Below are 20,130 nucleotides of genomic sequence, written 5' to 3'. Positions count from 1 at the left end.
TTCAACATGAAAAGTATGCTTGCTATTTTAGCATTTACAAAATGATGTAGATTCTCTGTTAACTGTAGCAAGCTCTAATTAGAAAACCTCAGGCGACAACATGGAGCAATGGCATGCAGTACTACCTATCCACTTCTGGTCCTGCTTTCCTATGTGAATATTTTTTCAAATCAATGTTGATATTTTTGTCATGGCCTACAAAGCTGTGTGTATTAATGAATATAAATGAACATAAAATGAACTATAGAACACTTAAAAGTGATATTTGCAATCATTATGAAGCATTTACTAGCAAGAAAATAATGCAATTCAAATAATATTATCATAATCGTTGTTGATCATTAAAGAATCAAAACCATTTCAAAATATTAAATTTTAAGCTTTAGATCCAACAATGTACTGCTCACATATAATGCAAATAATAATATAAATTTTCAATAGACCAATAACTATCACAAAATACATAACATACAGTTATAAGAAATAAAATCCAACATACCATTTGACCTGAATCACCAGATACAAATTCATTCACAGAATCTTGAAAATTAGCACCAAAAATCTAAAATAATAATAAAAAAATTAATTGACTAAAAACTGTCTCCTTTGCTAACACATAAAAATTAATATAAAGGGAATTGTAAGACATCTACTTATTTAAGCAGCATACTTGAATAATACTGGGAAACTACAATTTAATTGCCTTAGATCTGTCACTTGTTTTTAACTAACTTCTGACCTCATTTAAAAATAACCTCAGCTTTTGTCTATCATGGCAATTTTCTAAGCTACAGGATACCCTCTCTTTATTTTTAAGTCATACAAAATATGCATATAGAGGAAAATAAAGGGAAAAACCTACCAAATAAACATTGGTGTAGCGAGATAAAACATGCGGGACAAAATGCCTTTTTGGCCTCCCCTAAAAAACACTGACAGTAATTTTAATGTATATAATATACTCTTAATAAGAAAATAATGCAAATAACAATAAAATGCTGAATCTGCCTTAAATACTCTAAAAGCCTTCCCCAGTCAAATTGATGGTGATTGTCGTGTATGACGTCAAAGGTGTCATTGTTTGCCACTTTGTTCCTAATGGCAGAACAGTGACCACACAGTACTACATGAACTTCCTGGTGCAAAAGGTATGACGTGGCGTTCAGGATAAATGTCCAGATCTTGTGGACAGTGCAATTATTCTGCATGACAATGCAAGACCACATAAAGCAGAGTGTGTATGGCAGTTACTCCAACGTTGGGGATGGGAAGAATTGGAGCACCCACCGTACTCTCCTGACTTTTCGCCCTGCGGCTTTGATCTTATTCCCAAGATTAAGGAACCAATACGTGGTAGGCAGTTTGCAACACGAGAGGCAATAGATGACCTGATTCACACATGATGCAGCAAATGCTGAGGCTGATGGTATTCAGCGCCTCCCACATTGTTGGCAGTGTGTGGTGACGGTAGCAGGGGATTACATTGAGGGTATTTAGGCCCAGGTTTGTCATGTCAACTTTATGTGTATTGTGTTATCATTCTTTTGCACGGTGAAGGCCATATTGCCCTGTATACTACCGTAATAAATTCGTGTGTTACGACATTTCAGTGCTATTCATTGTCCACACACGTAGTTAAGACCTTATCCTTTCGTCTGTATATGTCACATTTTCCAACCAGACTGTTATCTTCAAGAAAAAAATAATAGTTGCCGTGACTTTTGCCCCAACCTACATATTAAGAATAGTCACTATCTAACTACACTTCTACGAAATGCTATACAGATTTTCAGAATAACAGACTCAGATTAGGTTTTAAATTTGAGGCAAAAAAATATAGTAAAAAAATCAAGACTAGCATTGGATTCAGAAATGTATTTTGTGTCGGCGGAAAAATCAGACATACGATGATCTAGAATTAGTTAAAAAGGTAGTATTTATTTTACATATTTGTATAACGGCTTTGAAAAATGTACAATTTTTAAACAATAAAAAGTTTAACATATATTACAGATAAGTAGATATATTTATTAATAATAATATAATATTATAATACATTAATACAATTAATTACTATGTACACATTTTTCTTGCCTTGAATGAATAAAATTTATCAATTACTTCAACAAAATCGATCATTTCATATTTTTCTCTTTCCACATTTAAAAATGCTAGATCACTTTGTTCTTCATTCTTTGTTCCATCGTTCCATATGTCAAAATTAATTTTAATTTGCTGAACGAACATTCATAGCTAGCATTTGATAATGAAATAGTACGGAGTATTTGATATGTGACTCTTAGATTTGGAAAAACATTTTCTCCATACAATATTATAAAGGTAAGATCCATAATGAAGTTTTAGGTTCAATTTCTTTTCTACTATGGAGTAACATCTTGCAGTTACATACACTGCTCCAAACAATTAGAGGATATTGAGAGTGTGGTATGAAAGAACCATATAGTTGATAACTTTTATAAAAAAAAGGAAATAAAAGAGGTTATAAAGGAAAATTATAACGTTTACGAAGTTGGGAATATGTAAATTTAGTCTGTGACATCGAAGTGAATGAAAAGCGACCAGCAGCATTACTTTTGTAGTAGGAGATTAAAAACAAACGACATGCATTGAATGTTTTGTAGCAGTGAGTATGATATCTCAGCAAGATGACTTAGTTGAATCGATAGCCTGGAAGGCCATCTGTAGTTTACAGGAGGGTCAAATACAATCCATTATAGTGTAAGCATTAGGAGTTTCTCAAAATGTCATTTCCAGACTATGGAATCAGTTTCTGGAATCTGGAAATGTTTGTCGAAGATTGGTACAATGGAAGATTGTCCTCTGCTAATTTTTCTAATAGTTCTACTAATTCTTCCAGCTCATCGACAGTAACACTAACTGCTTGTGCTCTGGCACTCTATTTTGTTTCAGATTCACGTTTAACAGTTTTCTTTAAAGCATTTTTTAATTCGCATTTTAATGTTTGTTAATGAAATCTGAACAGAATTTAATTTTTCTATATTATATTTTCAATTTAAGCTGCATCTTCAGCATGCACTTCAATAAATCCCCAAAAAGATCCTTTGACAGAAACTTTTCTGGTGGTAAAATCAATATCTATATACCTACAGACTCGCAACATTTGTTCTCGATGAGTGATATCCGGAGTCGAGCCAAATAAAAGTGAATATTAATTTCTTTTGGTGTTACTTATTATTTGATTATTATAGTTTACCGGCCAAATTAATAATAGTTAAAGGTTGAAGGGCTAATAATGTAATAAAAGACCATAGTTCACTGTTTGTTACCGTTTTAAAAAAACAAGCGTGAGCCATACGTGCATTTCATTTAAAAAAATAAAAATATTTCACCATTTTAGAAGAATAAAGTGTTCAGAAAGAATGCTTTGCATAGGGTGATATTTGACTGATTTGCAGCAAACATTATTTATAACATATTTCATCAGATAAACCAAGAAAGGAAATAATTAATTATATTGCAATAATTATTGATTTAAAACTTATTTCCCAGAAACGATCAAAATAAAAATAGAAATATTCAGGAAGATCTTGTTTGTCTTGGGGACCATTTGGCACTCTGATAGACCCCCTTGCCCCCCTCTCCCTACACCACAACAAATATATTGTTCACAAAGAATAGTTTTATTCATACAAAAGCTATCTATAGTTAGTGCAAGTTAAATTTTGTTCACTTTGTTCACACAAATAGTAAAGTTTTTTTTTTACTATATGGTAAACATAAATATTAAGATAAAAATTTTCTCTTATGGCTTTTTCTAGAGCATTTAATCTGTGGACATTTTCGCTCAATTTCGCCCAACAACAGTCAGCCATCGTATGCACATCCCATCTACCTTGGTACTATGCCTCCATGATTTTCAAGTCTTGGTGGAATCATTCACCCTGCTCATCAATGACTGCACCAGATTTTTCAGGAAGATATCAAGATGGCTATGTAAAAAATGCAGTTTGATACTCATGTTGCAATCAAGCATTCTGATGCTATCCAAAACTTGCTTGATGATTTTTTTGTAATTCTGTGCTTGTGTATTTCCAAGAAAATCTTTGACAATGTTTTTGAATGTCAACCAAACATTCTTTTGAAGTTCTGTCATTACTCTGATAAAATATTCATCTTTATTTTTCCATCTTTAAGCTGCCGAATCTATGGGCAATCAAAAACAGTGCCCCTTTTCTTTTCAAATGCCAGGCTAGGAAATGCCTAATGTAGAAAGTTTGGTTCACCAGGTTTCAGGTCAGATCTCAGCGGCCAATTCCAATGCACCCAGTGCTTCTCTCAAGCTCGGCTGACCCACATGCACAAAAAGCAGGGATACTGGTATTATCTGCATTGCTGGCCAAGAAGAAGCAGACAATTTTTAAGGTCAACATAAATTATTTATTGGCACATGTAATATTGCAACAAATCAATTACTCTCTTCCTATCTTCATATAGTTCACAGAAACTAAATGTCCTGTTCAGACTACACAAAATAAATTTCCATTGTACAGGAGGACACACTTTAAGCTCCATTCTGAGCTATGTGTAAGATTATTTTCTGTTCTTAAAATAAATAATCATATGCAAATTAAAAAATGTCACTTAAGTCAAACCTTAAAAAAAGAAAAAAAAATCATAACACAGTTACAGGATAAGGAAGGGATGACACTCTTACACAGACCTTTAAAAATCACTTAAATTTTCTGAAAACTATAGTAAAAGTACCTATTTTGTTTTTGATGAAAATATATAATAGTATAGCTGCCAGCCTTGAAATATGAGAAACCACGAGGTTCTTGACCAAAAACTGTGAGCTTCCAGGAAGTGTATGTGCTGCACGGAGACGCCATTTCATAATAACTCCAAAATGCCTTAAATTCACTTTACAATCCCTGACTTAAATTATTTATAATATGAAAGTCATGTAAAATATATTGTTGTGTGCATACAATTCGGTAAAAGATTGATTTCACACAGGTCTAATGATAGGTTAATAAAATTTATTTTATCAAATGAAATACTTCAAAGTTCTGGAACTTTCCACAGAAATGCTCAGGTGTTCACAGTATCAAAATCGGTAGTTGCACTTCAAACTACTATGAACATTAAACACAGTGCTATGCAAAGCACATCCAAAGAGCAAAACTAACCCAGAGATATTTCAGTACTCTGAACTCAGGCTGAACTAACAGCTTACAACAAGAACTGAAAGCAGATGCTCGTTTCAGTCTTATATAGTCTTCACATGGCTGCCAGGATAGTTTTAGCACTTTCTGCTTCATGAAATTACTGGAAGGTAGGCCAAATACCGAAACCGTTTCCCACTTGGCTCACCAAATTAGCAAGACAACCATTTACATGTAAAATAGACTTGCCCCAGCATTTTCATTTTTCCCGAAGAGCGCCGTCTTTCTAGATTTTCATGTCACATCATATAGAAAAATAAAATAATTTCACACAAAACTGCACTAAAATTATCTGTATATGTACAAAATTCATAACAATATTAACATTTAATTAAATATTCTAAATTTTATTTTCTTTGGTTATATTCCTTTTGTTATTTCTTACATATTTATATTGAGAAAACACTAAATAGGGAAGGAAAGCTTTTATTTATCAAATTATAAATACGATGGAAAAATTTAATAATTTATATACATAATGATAAGTTCTGAAGTGAAACGTGATTAAAATTACATGCAAGGAAGTGCTGCTATCTAGCTTCCTTAATACGATCTAAAATATCAATATATTTTACTATGAGATACTCGGGATATTTTAAGTTAGGAACATATGCGAGTATCCTTTCAAAGTCTGTTTTGCAATTTTGAATGTGTGCAATGTCTCCTGGTACTCCTTAAACACAATCAGATGCCATTTTGAACATTTCGTGTTATATGATGAATATGTTTAAGAACATCAAATGACCTCATGCCAATGAATTAAGAGCATTATTCTTTTAAAAAAAATGTGACACTGGCAGAAATCTCTATTGTTGTTTGTGAATATGGTAAAGCAGATGAAGAATATCTGACTAGGGCAGAAACCTATAGCCAAATCTGTGAAGCGAATGATCTGAATGTCATGAGTAATAATTTAGTTCATAGGTGAGTAAGTCATTTTACGGAAAGTGACAAGAAGCATGTTCATGCTGGCCATCTATAATTGTTGACTACCTTGTACATGCAACAGGTACTATAACTCGCAAAAATACACAATTATCATTTTTACACTACTGGTGAATTTCAGACAAAGTTCACAGTTTTTTACAAAACTGAGTTAGAAGACTTGGGCTAGGAAAACATAAAACAAACAGCTCACCAAATGCTTTGAGACTTTTTAGCCCCAATGTGAGGAAGATTGATAATTACTGAGCAATATCACAAGGAATAAAACATAGGTATTTCATGTGAACTCTGAATCTACAACAGTTGAATTTGCAATACTCATCACCTCCTGATGAGACTGAAATTCATGCAGACCTCATAGCAATCATGTTCTGGGACAGATATGATGTTCTGCTTGTAACTTCAAGATGTAAGGCAAAACAAAAAAACACAGCTGCATATAATCAAACTTAGAAAAGGGATTTTGCTTAGCTGCTCAATGTAAGCTCTACATGAATCACTGCATCAGACCCTCTTCCTTCCCACACACTGCTCATATCTGACACTAGATTTTCCTACACCTGAAAAGTTCCTTCATCAGGAAAAGTTTCCAAATCAATGATGAAGTGAAAACAACAGTTCAGGAATGATTGTCTTCTCTGGCAGCACATTTCTATGATATCTATATCATAGATCTATGAAAACTTGTCTCATGGTATGACAAATGTTTAAATAATGAAAATATGTGAAAAAGTAACTGTGTAGAGACATTAGGATTTTCAGAAGCAGGAAAGATGAAAAATTAGCAATCGCAGGGAATCAAATCACGGACCTCTGAAATACTGGCTAAGTGTGCTGACCACTACACCACAAAGGCTCACCAAGAAGGTGGGAGAAATACCTTATATACTCCCCCTTTTAAAGGGAGACTGGGTTTTTAGGGGACTCAATCGCCAAATCCTGGGTGTGGAGATTCATCATCCATGACCCTTTTAGTTCAGGCACCACTGTAGAGGCATTAAGATTTTTGGAAGCAGGAAAGATGAAAAATTAGCAATCGCCTTCGTCGGGAATCGAACCAGGAACCTCTGAAATACCAGCTCAGTGTGCTGACACCACTACATCAAGAAGGTGGGAGAAATACCTTATAACTGAAGATATATTGTATCTCAATAAAAATGAGGTACCTGAAATGTTTAGCACGTTTTGTTATTGCAAAACTGCCCTTATTTAAAAATATCTCTCATTTAAGTTGAGTTTTTCACTATTTAATATGTAACTTCTCTGAGGTTTCAGTATAATTGTATCATAGATGAGAAAAAGAGAAAGCAACACCTTAACTCATCACTCAATGACAATGAGCAATAAGGAATTTAAGAAACTGAAAACAGAAATGAGATAGTCACAGACTACTGAATAAACATTATAAATGCAAGCAGTCTGTTTAGATCTCAGTTATCTACATAATATATAAATACAGCAATTTCTTTTAGCATATTCAAATTTATACCAGAAACATAACTAAACAGAAATGATATATAAAGCTTAACTAATTCAAATACAGAGTGATTCATATATGAACATGTAAAGTTCAAAAACAGAGTAAAACCCATAAATTCAATAAATCATAATAGAAAAAAAAATCTCTTTTCAATTTTCAGTTAATTTTAAATTAATATGAAATATTTTAGTTATATTAAAATTGAAATAATTTAGTAAATTAATAAAATTACACCAGAAAAGCTCCTGAAATAATGATTTATTACATTATTTTAACTTTTAAACATGGATAGCCATACTAAAAATTTTCATTTGTTAACAAATATAAATATAAATAACAAAATTCCAAAACAGATACAGCTTTTAACATATGAATTTAAACATGAACCAACCTTCAAAATTCTTGATATGTAGGATGATATATTTGTCAATACTTTACGATTGCAGATAGACTGCGACGATTTTTTTGCGTGGATATAAGTATTAGAGGCTGTAATCAGATCATGAATATTTTCCATTGCAGATCGTGTGTCAATATTATCTAATAATGGAAAAAAATTATACTGAAGCAAAAACTACATTTAATTCAAATATATGTCAAGATCAAAAGTTTCAATCACTTAGATAAAAATGATTAAATATTTATAAAAGAAGAATTTGATTAAGGTGGATAATAATTCTATGCAACTTTTTTAACAGAAATGACACTCAGTTTTTTTTTTTTTCTTTCAAGGCAATAATATCATTATTCAAAGCTATAATTGACACTGTGTTAGGTATCTTGGTACTTTTTCCTTATGTATCATTTTCGTGATTTTTTTTTAAATTATAGACGTCTAATTATAATAATAGCCCTTATGTTATGCTACATTCTAAAAAGCTACCTAATTCCTCACTCAAATAACTTCCTGCCTTTTTTTAGAGAAAAAATAATATTAAGTACTATTTAACAACTTCAAAGGCCAAACAGATATCCATTCAAGAAAGTCTACAAATAAATAAATAAATAAAAAAGAAAGAAATATAATAGACAGAAAAAGATAGGTCTGATGAGTATGGTAATATATGAGTATGGCTTAGTGTTAATAACTCTTGATATATCTGAAAGACATATATGGTGGGAATAATCATGATGGAATGCAGCACTTTTGCACCATTTCCAGATACTTCTCATGGATCATAATATTCAGTTTCCTAGCTAGCTACAATGTCTATCTGAGCTGACTGTCTTATTTTTAAGTGCAGCTGCTAAACCACTACACCTTATTAATCCCACTGTTACTCCCCAAAAAGCAAGCCTTAAAAACTTATTGCAGAATTATTGTATCCAAGAAGCATGACGCATCTTCTTACAGGAATTTCAGTTCAAGTTTTGGACTTTCGAAACTTGGAGTGAGATAGGAAAAACATGAAAAGGTGGTGGATAAATATGTACTCAATGTTAAGACCAATTTCGTAATTTATTATTAATGTTATGTTTAATATATTTAGCATTCACCAAGATATGGCTTCTTTATTCTGTGAATTACTTGTTTTGTTTTCCAATTCAATATACAAGGCGAGCAGTCATCTCAGGAAGAAAAGGTAGGTTCAGTTTCAATACTTGTATTGAAATAAAAAGGTCTATCTTTGAAGAAATAAAAAATTAATACATTAATTTTTTAATACCCACCAAACTGACAGCAAGATTTTGTTAAAGCTAAATTTTAATTTTGAAATGGTTTCAAGTTATTCACCTATCCAATCCCATATCTTTTATGTTTGAAATTGCTCATGAGAATCAGTTTTTCAACATTAGTTATCAATCCATTTAGAAATTCACTTGCTATTCACATTTTATTTAAGAACTGTTATTTAAATTTATTTGATTCAGTTAGCTTTACTTATTTCATGAAGTACTCAAACATTTAAGCCTTCATTAATGTCATAACTTATGGAGATGATCCTGTACATATGAATTCAATAATTGAAGAAAATCTACTATTTTTTACATCATGTTGTATATTATTAGCCATTCAGCTGGTATAATGGCTAGTGATGCTAACTGTCACACCTATGGGAACGAGTTCAAATCTGTGAGATGGCATGGATGTTTGTAAGCATATAATGTCTGTGTGGCAAGGGGGAACTCTCAAAATACATGGTGAGTTGAAAGTCCTCTCGAAAGGTTGGTGGTAGGAGAAAATAAGTGGAAGACCCTCGGATCAACCCATGCGATGTTTGTTCTCCCTCAAAATTGGGGTGGAACTGCAGAGTTAGTGCAGTAGAACTATAGATATACAACCAATAGAGAATTGTGACATGTCCTCTTCTACCTGTTCCTGTATAATATTACTAATCTCTTTATTTCATTGCATTTACTTCAAACATTTAGCATGATCATAATGCACCTTGGATTTAAAAAAATTAAAACATGACATCCTGCAAATAATTTTTTTCATTAATATTTCTTGAGGAGTCAGTTCCATGTATCCCACATAACTTTAAATGTGCTTACAGAGTGTCTCCTTTATTTCAAAGCAAAATATGGCAGGGAAGAAACCACTTACTTTCACTAGTATTCTTTCAAAATAAATTAACATGTCTTTTTTAAACATACACATTGAAAAATTGCTTGTTTTTTAAGCATTATCAAGCTTTAAAAAATGAATAGAACTACTGCCCATTAATTATAAAAAATAAAAGTATTCCTTTTAGAACCAAAATAAAAAATGGAAATTTTAAAAATTTAACATAGAGCCTGTTACTCACCACAGAGAGCTTCATGTAATCCAGCTTGTTTCTCCTGAAATCTAAACATAAATAAATAATTACAATGGTAGTACATAAAATGCATAAGCAAACTTAATATGATTTTAAAAAAATCCTAGATTTAAAAAACACAAGAATTGAACAAATAAAGTATTTAACTGAGAATGTGATTACTAGAAAAAGATTCCAGATGGAATTTTAAACAAAGCATCGTTCAAATAAAACATAGGTATAAAAATGTTACAATAAAACTATAGTTTTAAGTAGTGTTAAATTAAACAAACTATCTGAAGATGTAGCAGATGTAAGAATTAACACTAGGGTCTTATTTATGAGGGAGATGATTAAAAAAATAACTATTAAATTCTCCTTTTATATTTTCAAAATTCATAAAGCATTAAATTACAAAAGAATAAAAGGTTTGGTAAAAAAAGTATAGATGATAAAGTAAGATTGTCAATATATAATAAATTTTCTTGTACTATTATGAGTTTATTGCTTATTTATTTTATGCTGTGATTAATTATAATTCTCCCTCTTCATTTATTACTGTTATCATATGAAACATATTTAATATCTTCCACTGAACTTTTTCTAGTTTCTTTCAATATCACTTTCAACAAATATGATTCCATATTAATATTTCAAAACACATGAGGTAAAAAATATAGTAAAACAATCTATCAGTAAGGGTTTAAAACTATGAAGATAATAAGATTTTGTATAAAATTTCCTTTGCCCTAGGATTTTCAACATTTAATTCTTAACAGTACGGATCTGCCAACATACAGAATTTTCACACTGCATGCAATTAATGCTCATAAAGAGATTAAAAAATATACAAATAGCAGTATTAATGTCATAATATAACAGTAATAATGTCAGTGTAACATATTTGGCATATCTTTACAATGAAATTGAATCCTGAAAACTTTTAAAAATTTTACATTGCTATGGTTTTACCGATACTTAACAGCAATGAAAATTTTGAACATTTAATATAAACCCAACTCATGTTGTTCAGTTTCTGAAAAGTTAATTTTTTTAATATTTCATAAATTAAAAAAAAAAAAAAATTAGAATGTATACTATACGAAATAAGCAAATTTCTTACTGAAAATTTTTACAAACCTGCTATTAGGAATGATGTAGTGACAAAAAATTAATACAAATAATCATGTTACTAATACCTAAATATATAGTACTACATATAAAAATACAGTTAAAATATAATATAAAAAATACTTACATCCTATATAAATTCTGCTCTTCTACATTCCATTTCTGAAATGCTTCCCTACCATTTCGAGGAATATCCCTAATTGAATCTTTAACATTTAATAAAAATTCCTGAAAAACCCCATTATTTATTAGAAATTATATTAATTATTTGAACTATGTATTATTTAATAATGGAAATTCATACATAACATACTTAGGAAACAAAATGTATTTTTACACACACACAGATACATACACTGATGTCCAAACATTAAGCATTATTGATGATTATATGAATATTTACGGAAATCTATGTCAGAATGGTGGGAAACATGATATGCGAGTGTAATACAGTTATACCACAAGAAAACAATGCAAAAAGAGGATATTAATCACTTTTATCATCCAAAGAAACAGCTTGAAAGAAAACAGCCCAAACTAATAGTTCACACTTTAGTGAAAAAGTTTTTAATAAAAAGCTAATTTGGCAGTTTAATAAATAAGGTGTGTGGTCACCTCTGGTAGCCACGTATTCTGCACAATTGCCCATATGTGCTATGAGAGTGTGGAGGAGATGTGGCCTCAAACAGTTTCCAAGCATTAAGGAGAGCTCTTTTCAGTTCTGGAGCAAAGTTTGGTAGATGGGGAAGGGCTGCAATTTGTCTCCTGAGCACATGCCACACATGCAACACATGCATAACAGGCTTAAGAATGGACCACTACATGCACTGGATAGTTTTACTTTCAAGGAAGTTGTCAACCAGGATCATATGGTGATAAGGTGCATTATCATCCATGAATATGAATCCAAGACCAACAGCATCTTGAGACAGGTGAACATTAGGCCCAAGGACTTTGCCTCTATACTTTTTTAACTGTAACAGACGCCATGTCAAAGACATGAAGGTCTGTGTGACCTTCGAGCATTATGTCTATTCATACCATGACTCCCTTTGAAGAAAAATTATGCCTTTCTATGATGTTTCTTGGGCAAAAACAAGTTTCTCATTCTCTCCATATTATTATCTGATGAGAAAAAGTGTTCAGAGTAAACTGGGACTCGTCACTGAATATCATATTGGAACTCCAGTGCTGATGTCTCAAACTCCAGTTTAGACAAGCACTTTTATGCATAGGTTTGAGAAGAATGCAAATGGCTGGTCGTCTGGCATACAGACCAGCATGAGGCGGTCTTCTATAAACAGTTTGCTTTGAAACTCTAACTCCTGTGTTAGCTGTGAGTGCTGAATAGAGTTACTCTGGCACAGAACATCAGAGTGCTGAACAGAGAACTCTGGCACAAATACAGTTAAAATATAATATAAAAAATACTTACATCCTATATAAATTCTGCTCCTCTACATTCCATTTTTGAAATGCTTCCCTACCATTTCATGACATTGTGCAGTTTTGCCACAAATTATTTGTCACATACTTGCTCAGTTTAGAGGTTTAGTACGTAGCACATAGATTTTTTGTCAAATGTCAGAGTTAAAATGAGAAGTAAAATCATAATCAGCTCGATTCGCTACAGAAGGCTGGCTGCTGCTTGCCTAAAGAGAAGCCTGCTGATCAGAACAAACCTGAAAGACTGATATAAGCACGGTTGGCAAGTTTTGAAAGTTAGCAGTGCTCTGCCTGTCTGACACAGTTACTGGGAGTTTCTGGGTTTTTAACCCAGTTAGTATATTTTAAGGTTCCAATAAGCCACTAAAGCACCATAGGTGATAAGTTGTTTTGTATTAAGTCTCACTAGATGCAAAGAATTAAGTTTTACATTAATTTTCACATTTTTGTGCTGTATCTTGTGACCATGGTAACGATTAATGAAAGGCAATAACTCACTTTATTATGCAGAAATAAATTTCAAGGAAGACCAGTTAGTTACAAATAATTAAATTAGCTAGTTAGATATCCTTAGTCATTACAGATTTACATGAGCACTATTAATTTTTTTAATATTAAACACTAAAATCACAATCTATTAACATGTCAGATTTAAAATATATGTAATTTATGACATTCATTCTCAAACAATATTAAGATACCTACACATTAAAAGCAACAAAACATTTATGTTTTGTAGCGACAATGCTCAACAAAATATTTTTACATCATTTTAATTTGAAGCCTTTTCAGACATTCTGGCTAATTTATATCAATTTCCTTCTCTTAAGGCATCTTTTCTAACAATCAGAAATTTGTTTCAACATACAAACCAATATTCCCACTAGTTTCTGCATGTTTTAACTCCTAACTTGTCAATATGTTGACTGGTTAGCACCTATCAGATTTTACTTGACCTGATAACTTCAAGTTGTAATTACAGAAACAAAATACACTAAAGAGCCACAACATTATGACAACCTACTCAATAACACATTGTGCAACCTTTGGTCTACAAAACAGTTGCAACTGACCTAGGCATTCTAGTTAAACAGTCCGAAACCCCTGACAGACGTGGAGCAAATTATTGGCATGTCTGAAAGTAACTGCAAAATCAGATAAAAGTTTAAATAAACCTCTTATCTAAAAAGACCTTAGAACATAAAGACATGTTCTTATGCTAACAATATCAACTACTGCTTATGGTGATCCAACTCAACATGATAGTCAAATTCAAACTAAAAATGTAGACTAGTAGTCAAAGACTACACAATTTTATTTTAATCTAAGCTGGCTCAGTAAAAGGTTGTAATAAACTCGTAATTTGTCACATAATTATCGCATAACAAATTCAAATATTAGCAGCAATAACACAAAGATGAATAATTACAAATTACCAGAGCTGGTAGAAACTAATTAAGCTTGCAAGCAGAGATCAGAAACAAATTCTGTCTTACAACCCCAAAACCTTAGTTTTAAAGTGATTTTCATTCTGGTGAAGAAACGGAAAGGGAAAACTATAGCAAAAGCTGAAATGATAAACAATTGCTTAATTTACATAATAATAATTATACATATCTTTTCAGAATAATTTTCTTTCTCTTTACGTATTCGATTTCTTTTTTCAATACATTTCCTCCTCATTTTAGAATTTTTGGATTTAATTAAAGATTTCTATTATTCTAAAATAACTAAATGCATTTAGAACATATAGGAAAAGGTGTTAATTTTATTTCTTTAGTAATATGAGCATGGTAACATTTCTTCAGTAATATGAACATGTTAAGAGCCAGTGTAGCAGAACATTTAGAATTTAGTGACACATTGAGCAACAAAAATCTAGAAATAGCAAAATTTGAGACTTTAGGAAAGTACTGGGCAGCAGAATTTAGGATCCACAGAGACTGTATCAAGTGGGAAAATGTGTAGTGTCAGTACTGTGTATGATGCACAGAGCCATAGCTAGGGTTTTCAGCACCCCGGACAACTAAAGATTTTGTACACCTCTCTGTATGAAAGGAATGAAAAATATTTCATTCTAAAATTCTGTAACATCAATTTGGCACCCCATGGATGCTGCAGCCGGAGACAGATGTCCCTCCTTACCCCACCCAAGGTACGCCACTGATGATGCATTGAGACATATAAGATGAATCTTTTATATTGTCAGTTTTCAATTTCTTTATTAACTGAAAATTCCTTTCTATAAATGCCTGTCCATGTAATAAGATTAAAAGCATTTTTTATATTTTCCATGCTTGTGTCTAGTGAAAAGAAGAGAAAACAAAGGGAAGATAAACATGTTAAGAAAAAGACTTGTAGTATCAGAAGTAAAACATTCAAATATTACGTTTTCATTGTTCTTCAGAAAATTCCCCAAAAAGTAAATGCTCATCACAAACTTTCTGTAGAATACATCCATAACATGTTAATAACATGAAGAAATTTTTCTGGAATCTTCTAGATTCACAGGTCTATACATCTTGCCTTCAAATCCTTCTAAACTTTTGCAATTTGCAATGTCTAAAATCCTAAAAAAAATTACAACCTGCACAAGGTGATTGTGCTAAGGTATGTTTTTTCCAAAATGAATTTGCACTTACTTGCAACCATGCAAAGTTTACCATAGACAAAAAGTCAAAATAAATAGATTTAAATGTAAAAAAAAAAAAAAAAAAAAAAAAAATTATTCAAGAATAAAACATAAATTCTCTTAACAGTTCAAATGGATGCAAATAAATTTTCAGATGGTACTTCTCATATACTAATAGTTTACTCTAGAAATAAATTAAAAAAACCAATAAAAAGAAGAAATTCCTTTTCAATTAAATTGGGAATAAAAGAGAATATTTTTTTTCATGCACATAAATTTAGATAGAGTAATTATGTACCAGAAGTAAAACATTACTAATCACAATAAATTAAGAGTTAGAGACAAAATAAAAAATTCAGGAGATAGAAGATGGCCATTAGTGATAAAAACTTATGAATGGCATTTACAAATACAAAGCATTTAGGATTAACTGTCTGGCAATTATGCAAATACACTGAATCGTGAGATTTCCAAAGACTTCTGAATGGTGATAAATGGAAGAATGTATATAAAATTATATATGTTAAAATCGAAAAATATTTGTTTTGTCCCATTGTGACAAGACATGTTATATCAAAGACATCTATATGCGTGAAGTGAAGAAGGAATATCAATGCAAAATATAGGGCATAAATTCTGAGTTAACTCGTGCACAGTTAAGCAGTTGTGGAAATAATTTTAAAAAAATTAATTAGCTACCAGGATGTGTAGCAATGTTTATTTGAAGGAAATTCAAACAGTTCTTGACTGGTTGCAATATGAAATGTTCGAAAACACTGTCAAGTGACTCCTGTTAGAAATAATTACACAGCAGGTATAAAATTCTAGTTCTTTATTTTACTCTCAGATATACTAAAAATCATAATGGCATAATACAGATTCCCTGTTTAATATTCAAATCTGAAAAGTTGCTTAAGCTGTCTTAGAGAAAGTATGGAGGTCATCAACAAACTTTTTCGGTGAAATTTGTTAAATAAACATCAATGCTGACAAAGGAACAACAAGAAAACAAAAAAAGTAGTAAAACAAAAGCAGAGAACCCTTATGTGATTAACCATGAAAAGGTATTGCTACATAAATACTGACACGTTAACAAAACTACTATATTCAAGCACAATGATCAGATATTACAGCCTAATTTATCCAAGTACATAAATTAAATTAATTTTCATGCTCCAGAACTGATTCAGTATGTTCCACACAAGACAGCATTCAAAGTAAATCATTATCAACAGCGTCATGAACATTCAAAACTGACTGAGAAGCAATGGATAAATGTTTCATTCACAGAAAAGAAGCACATTTTGTTTATTTTCTGATTCTAAACGGCAGGGCATCTGGTGTTTACTCCAGATCTGGCATTCTGAAGATAATTTGGAGCAATGGATATGGGCTGAAGAGGTATTGGAGTAATGATTAATGTACACATACAGCAGCTGATATTGAAACATAACTGCTCAGTGATATTGCCAGATACCTTATGTTGCAAATTTTCATAGTATGTAAATTTGTTCACCTTTACAAATGATAATACCCAATTTCACCATTCCTAATGATCTGCTTCACTTTGCAGGGAAGTCATTATGATAAATCTGCTGTAAAATGAAGGACCTTGACCACATGGACTAGCCTGCATATTCTACTATCCCAGAGAACATTTCAGGGATAATCTCACCATGTATTAGAAGGAATTGATTACGGTATTGAAAAGGAATGCCTCAAGGCACTTCTGAAGAATACTGTTTAAAGCATGCAAGATACCTACCAATCACTGCTTCCAAGGATATATTTACCATATTAAAGTTTTAAAGGGTATTTTCTCACCATTTTCAGTTCTACAATCAGCAAACACCATATCTTTTGTTTTTGTTGCTCTGCTATCTCCCATTAACAGTAAAAATGTATGCTTCCTCATGAGCATTTCTGCTAACTTTGTCTTACTTCCTATTAAAATACTCAACATCATCTTTGTGGACAAAATATTTTTTATGAAAATATGCTAGCATCTTAATTTATGGACCCTAAATTAAGAAGCTTACACTTTTTTCCACAATACTTTGAGACATTTTTCAACTATGGATAACATTTTGTTTAAACTCAAATCTATTTTAAGTTGAATTATATGATTGTAAATATTATATTCAAATGAAAGCTTTTATTAGAAATCTAAATTCAAATTTATCCAAATGTTTATTACTGTATATAGCTAATACTCAGTACAAGAGTAAAACATTGAAATTGTAAAGAGATATTTCAAAACTTACCTTGATAAACTTTTCATAATGTAAAGCTATATCTAAAGTTTGAGGACTATAATCTAATGTGTCTTTCCAAGAATGAAGTAAGAATGCTAGCCTAATTTGTCTTGATGTATGATGTGTCAGAGCAGTTTTGATGGTTATAAAGTTCTTCAGAGACTTGGACATCTTACATCCAGAGATAGTTAAATGTCCAGAATGTAAAAAGTAACGCACCCAGTGATCATTGCCAAAGTATGCCTAAAACATCAAAGCAACAGAAATATTAACAGAAAATTGCTCAAAAACAGAAAATGCACTTTGAAACAGATAAATTAATTGGGGGGACTTGGAAAAAAGGGGTTATATTACAATCTAGATGGAAATATATACTACATTAACTAAAGCAAGTAAGAGGATCACGACAGAAGTAGTGTAACACTGGGGTCCCTAGGTCAGAGACCTTACCACAATCAAATAATTAAGCAATTGTGAATGCATACTTGACAATAACTGAAATAGGTTAGATAAATAACATTATATATAGTAAGTAATTTTAACAGATCTTAACAAAATGAATTACAAGCTTAAACTGGAGAAATTAATCTGAATAACTTTTTTTTTTTTTTTTTTTTTTTTTTTAGAATACGATTAAGATGATTAAGTAGTTTTAAGAATATGATTAAGTAGGTGCTCTAAAGATTAAAAAATGCTGTAGGAAATGCCAGAAGCAGCTGGATCAGCTGATGACATGTGCTGAAAACATAGAAATATATGAAGCAAGACAAATTAAACATTGAGAGGTGAGTGCAAATCGTTGGTGCATTGGGTTTTTAGAATTGAGTTAAAAGTGCATAAACATAACTACTTAAAGTAAACATAACTACAAAATTTTTTCAGTACAATGGAGGAGACACAATAGTGAAAATAACAAACATAAATTTGGGAAATAATACAATATAGATTATAATTTATCTGATCATTTTGAATATTCAGAACAGTCATAGACCTTTTGATGTTTACTGGGTTACTATAATCATAATCACAAACAGTATTAGCAAGATTGTTAATTGATTTTTGATTTTCATAAAACTTATGAACCATACGGTAATAGTAAGAACTGAGCTGTTCAACATTCAGATGCTTATGAAGTCTGCTGATTCTCACATACTAAGGTGAGTTAGTTATTTGTCTTCAAACGCAGCTTTGGGCTGCTTGCAGTTTCTTATGATAAGAACAACAAGAATATCCCCAGACTGGGCAGGCATAACTTAACATGGGAAGTAGGATGGATTTATAAATGAGTAGCTTGTTGTCTATAGATAGAATACTGTTTCAAGCAATTAAGGGGAATAGTCTAGCTTTACGTACTCGATACTTCTGGAGAATAGACGTAATGTATGGGTTTCAAGTTTTACTGAGGATCATTCCAAGATAAGGGGCCTGACTGACCCAGGAAATGGGTTCCTAATAAAACTTTAGGTTTTTCTTGAATTTCTTCTTTTTTATAAATAATACTGCTTGAGTTTTGTTAACGTTGACCGGTATGTTCTATTTACATAGTCAAGTCACTAGTGTGCATATGTATTTTTGTAGTTGTTGAATAACTGGACTAATAAATGCACTTTGCATAAGGATAGCAGTGTCATCAGCATACACTGCGAGTTTGTTGTTGAGTGTAATGGGGATGTCGTTCACATATATGTTAAAAAGCATGGGGCCCAAAATGGACCGCTGTCGGACTCCAGCTAAAATAGCCCTGTGTGTGGAATGTATGCTTGATAGGTGAACAATAAAGTGTCTACCAGCTAGGTAGAATTCAATCACTTAGCCGACAAGACATTTAGCCGACAGAGATACTTAGCCAACATGGACACTTAGCCGACAGGACATTTAACCGACATGGACACTTAACCGACAGGTCATTTAGCCGACAGGTCATTTAGCTGACACGGACAGTTAGCTGACACAGACATTTAGCCGACAAGGACACTTAGCCGACAGGACATTTAGCCGACATGGACAGTTAGCCGACAGGACATTTAGCCGACAGGACATTTTGCTGAAACAGAGAGTTAGCCGTTAAGACATTTAGCTACGGGACACTTAACTGTCAACACATTTAATCCACAGGACACAAAGCCGACAGTAACATTTAGCTGACACATACCCAATAATTATTCAAACTTACTATCAATTACAAAATTTCTCGACTTCTCCATAAGTTCAATATTTAAGTTATTTTTTCACTATCAGTAAAATTCATTTTTCGATTCTTAAAGATCTCATTTATACTTTTAATTATTGTGTT

General features: G+C 31.8%; 1 protein-coding gene across 3 annotated transcripts in view; it reads right to left on the bottom strand.

Moving 5' to 3' along the window:
- Positions 1 to 20,130, bottom strand: part of CysRS (cysteine--tRNA ligase, cytoplasmic) — a 103,172-nt gene that overhangs the window by 25,982 nt on the left and 57,060 nt on the right. For all 3 annotated transcript variants that reach the window (XM_085821998.1, XM_085822000.1, XM_085821999.1), the window contains 5 exons: positions 17,847 to 18,080; positions 11,632 to 11,732; positions 10,383 to 10,423; positions 8,024 to 8,172; positions 500 to 562 (listed from right to left, as the gene is read on the bottom strand). In XM_085821998.1, the coding sequence (XP_085678124.1) occupies positions 500 to 562; positions 8,024 to 8,172; positions 10,383 to 10,423; positions 11,632 to 11,732; positions 17,847 to 18,080 (588 nt within the window). The remainder of the gene's footprint in view (positions 1 to 499; positions 563 to 8,023; positions 8,173 to 10,382; positions 10,424 to 11,631; positions 11,733 to 17,846; positions 18,081 to 20,130) is intronic.

Source organism: Stegodyphus dumicola, chromosome 8, assembly GCF_044657685.1.
Source record: "Stegodyphus dumicola isolate Sdum_Otavi_A_Nest chromosome 8, ASM4465768v1".
NCBI lineage: Eukaryota > Metazoa > Arthropoda > Arachnida > Araneae > Eresidae > Stegodyphus > Stegodyphus dumicola.
Note: the sequence above shows the minus strand (reverse complement) of the source record. Positions and strands in the feature narration are given on the sequence as shown.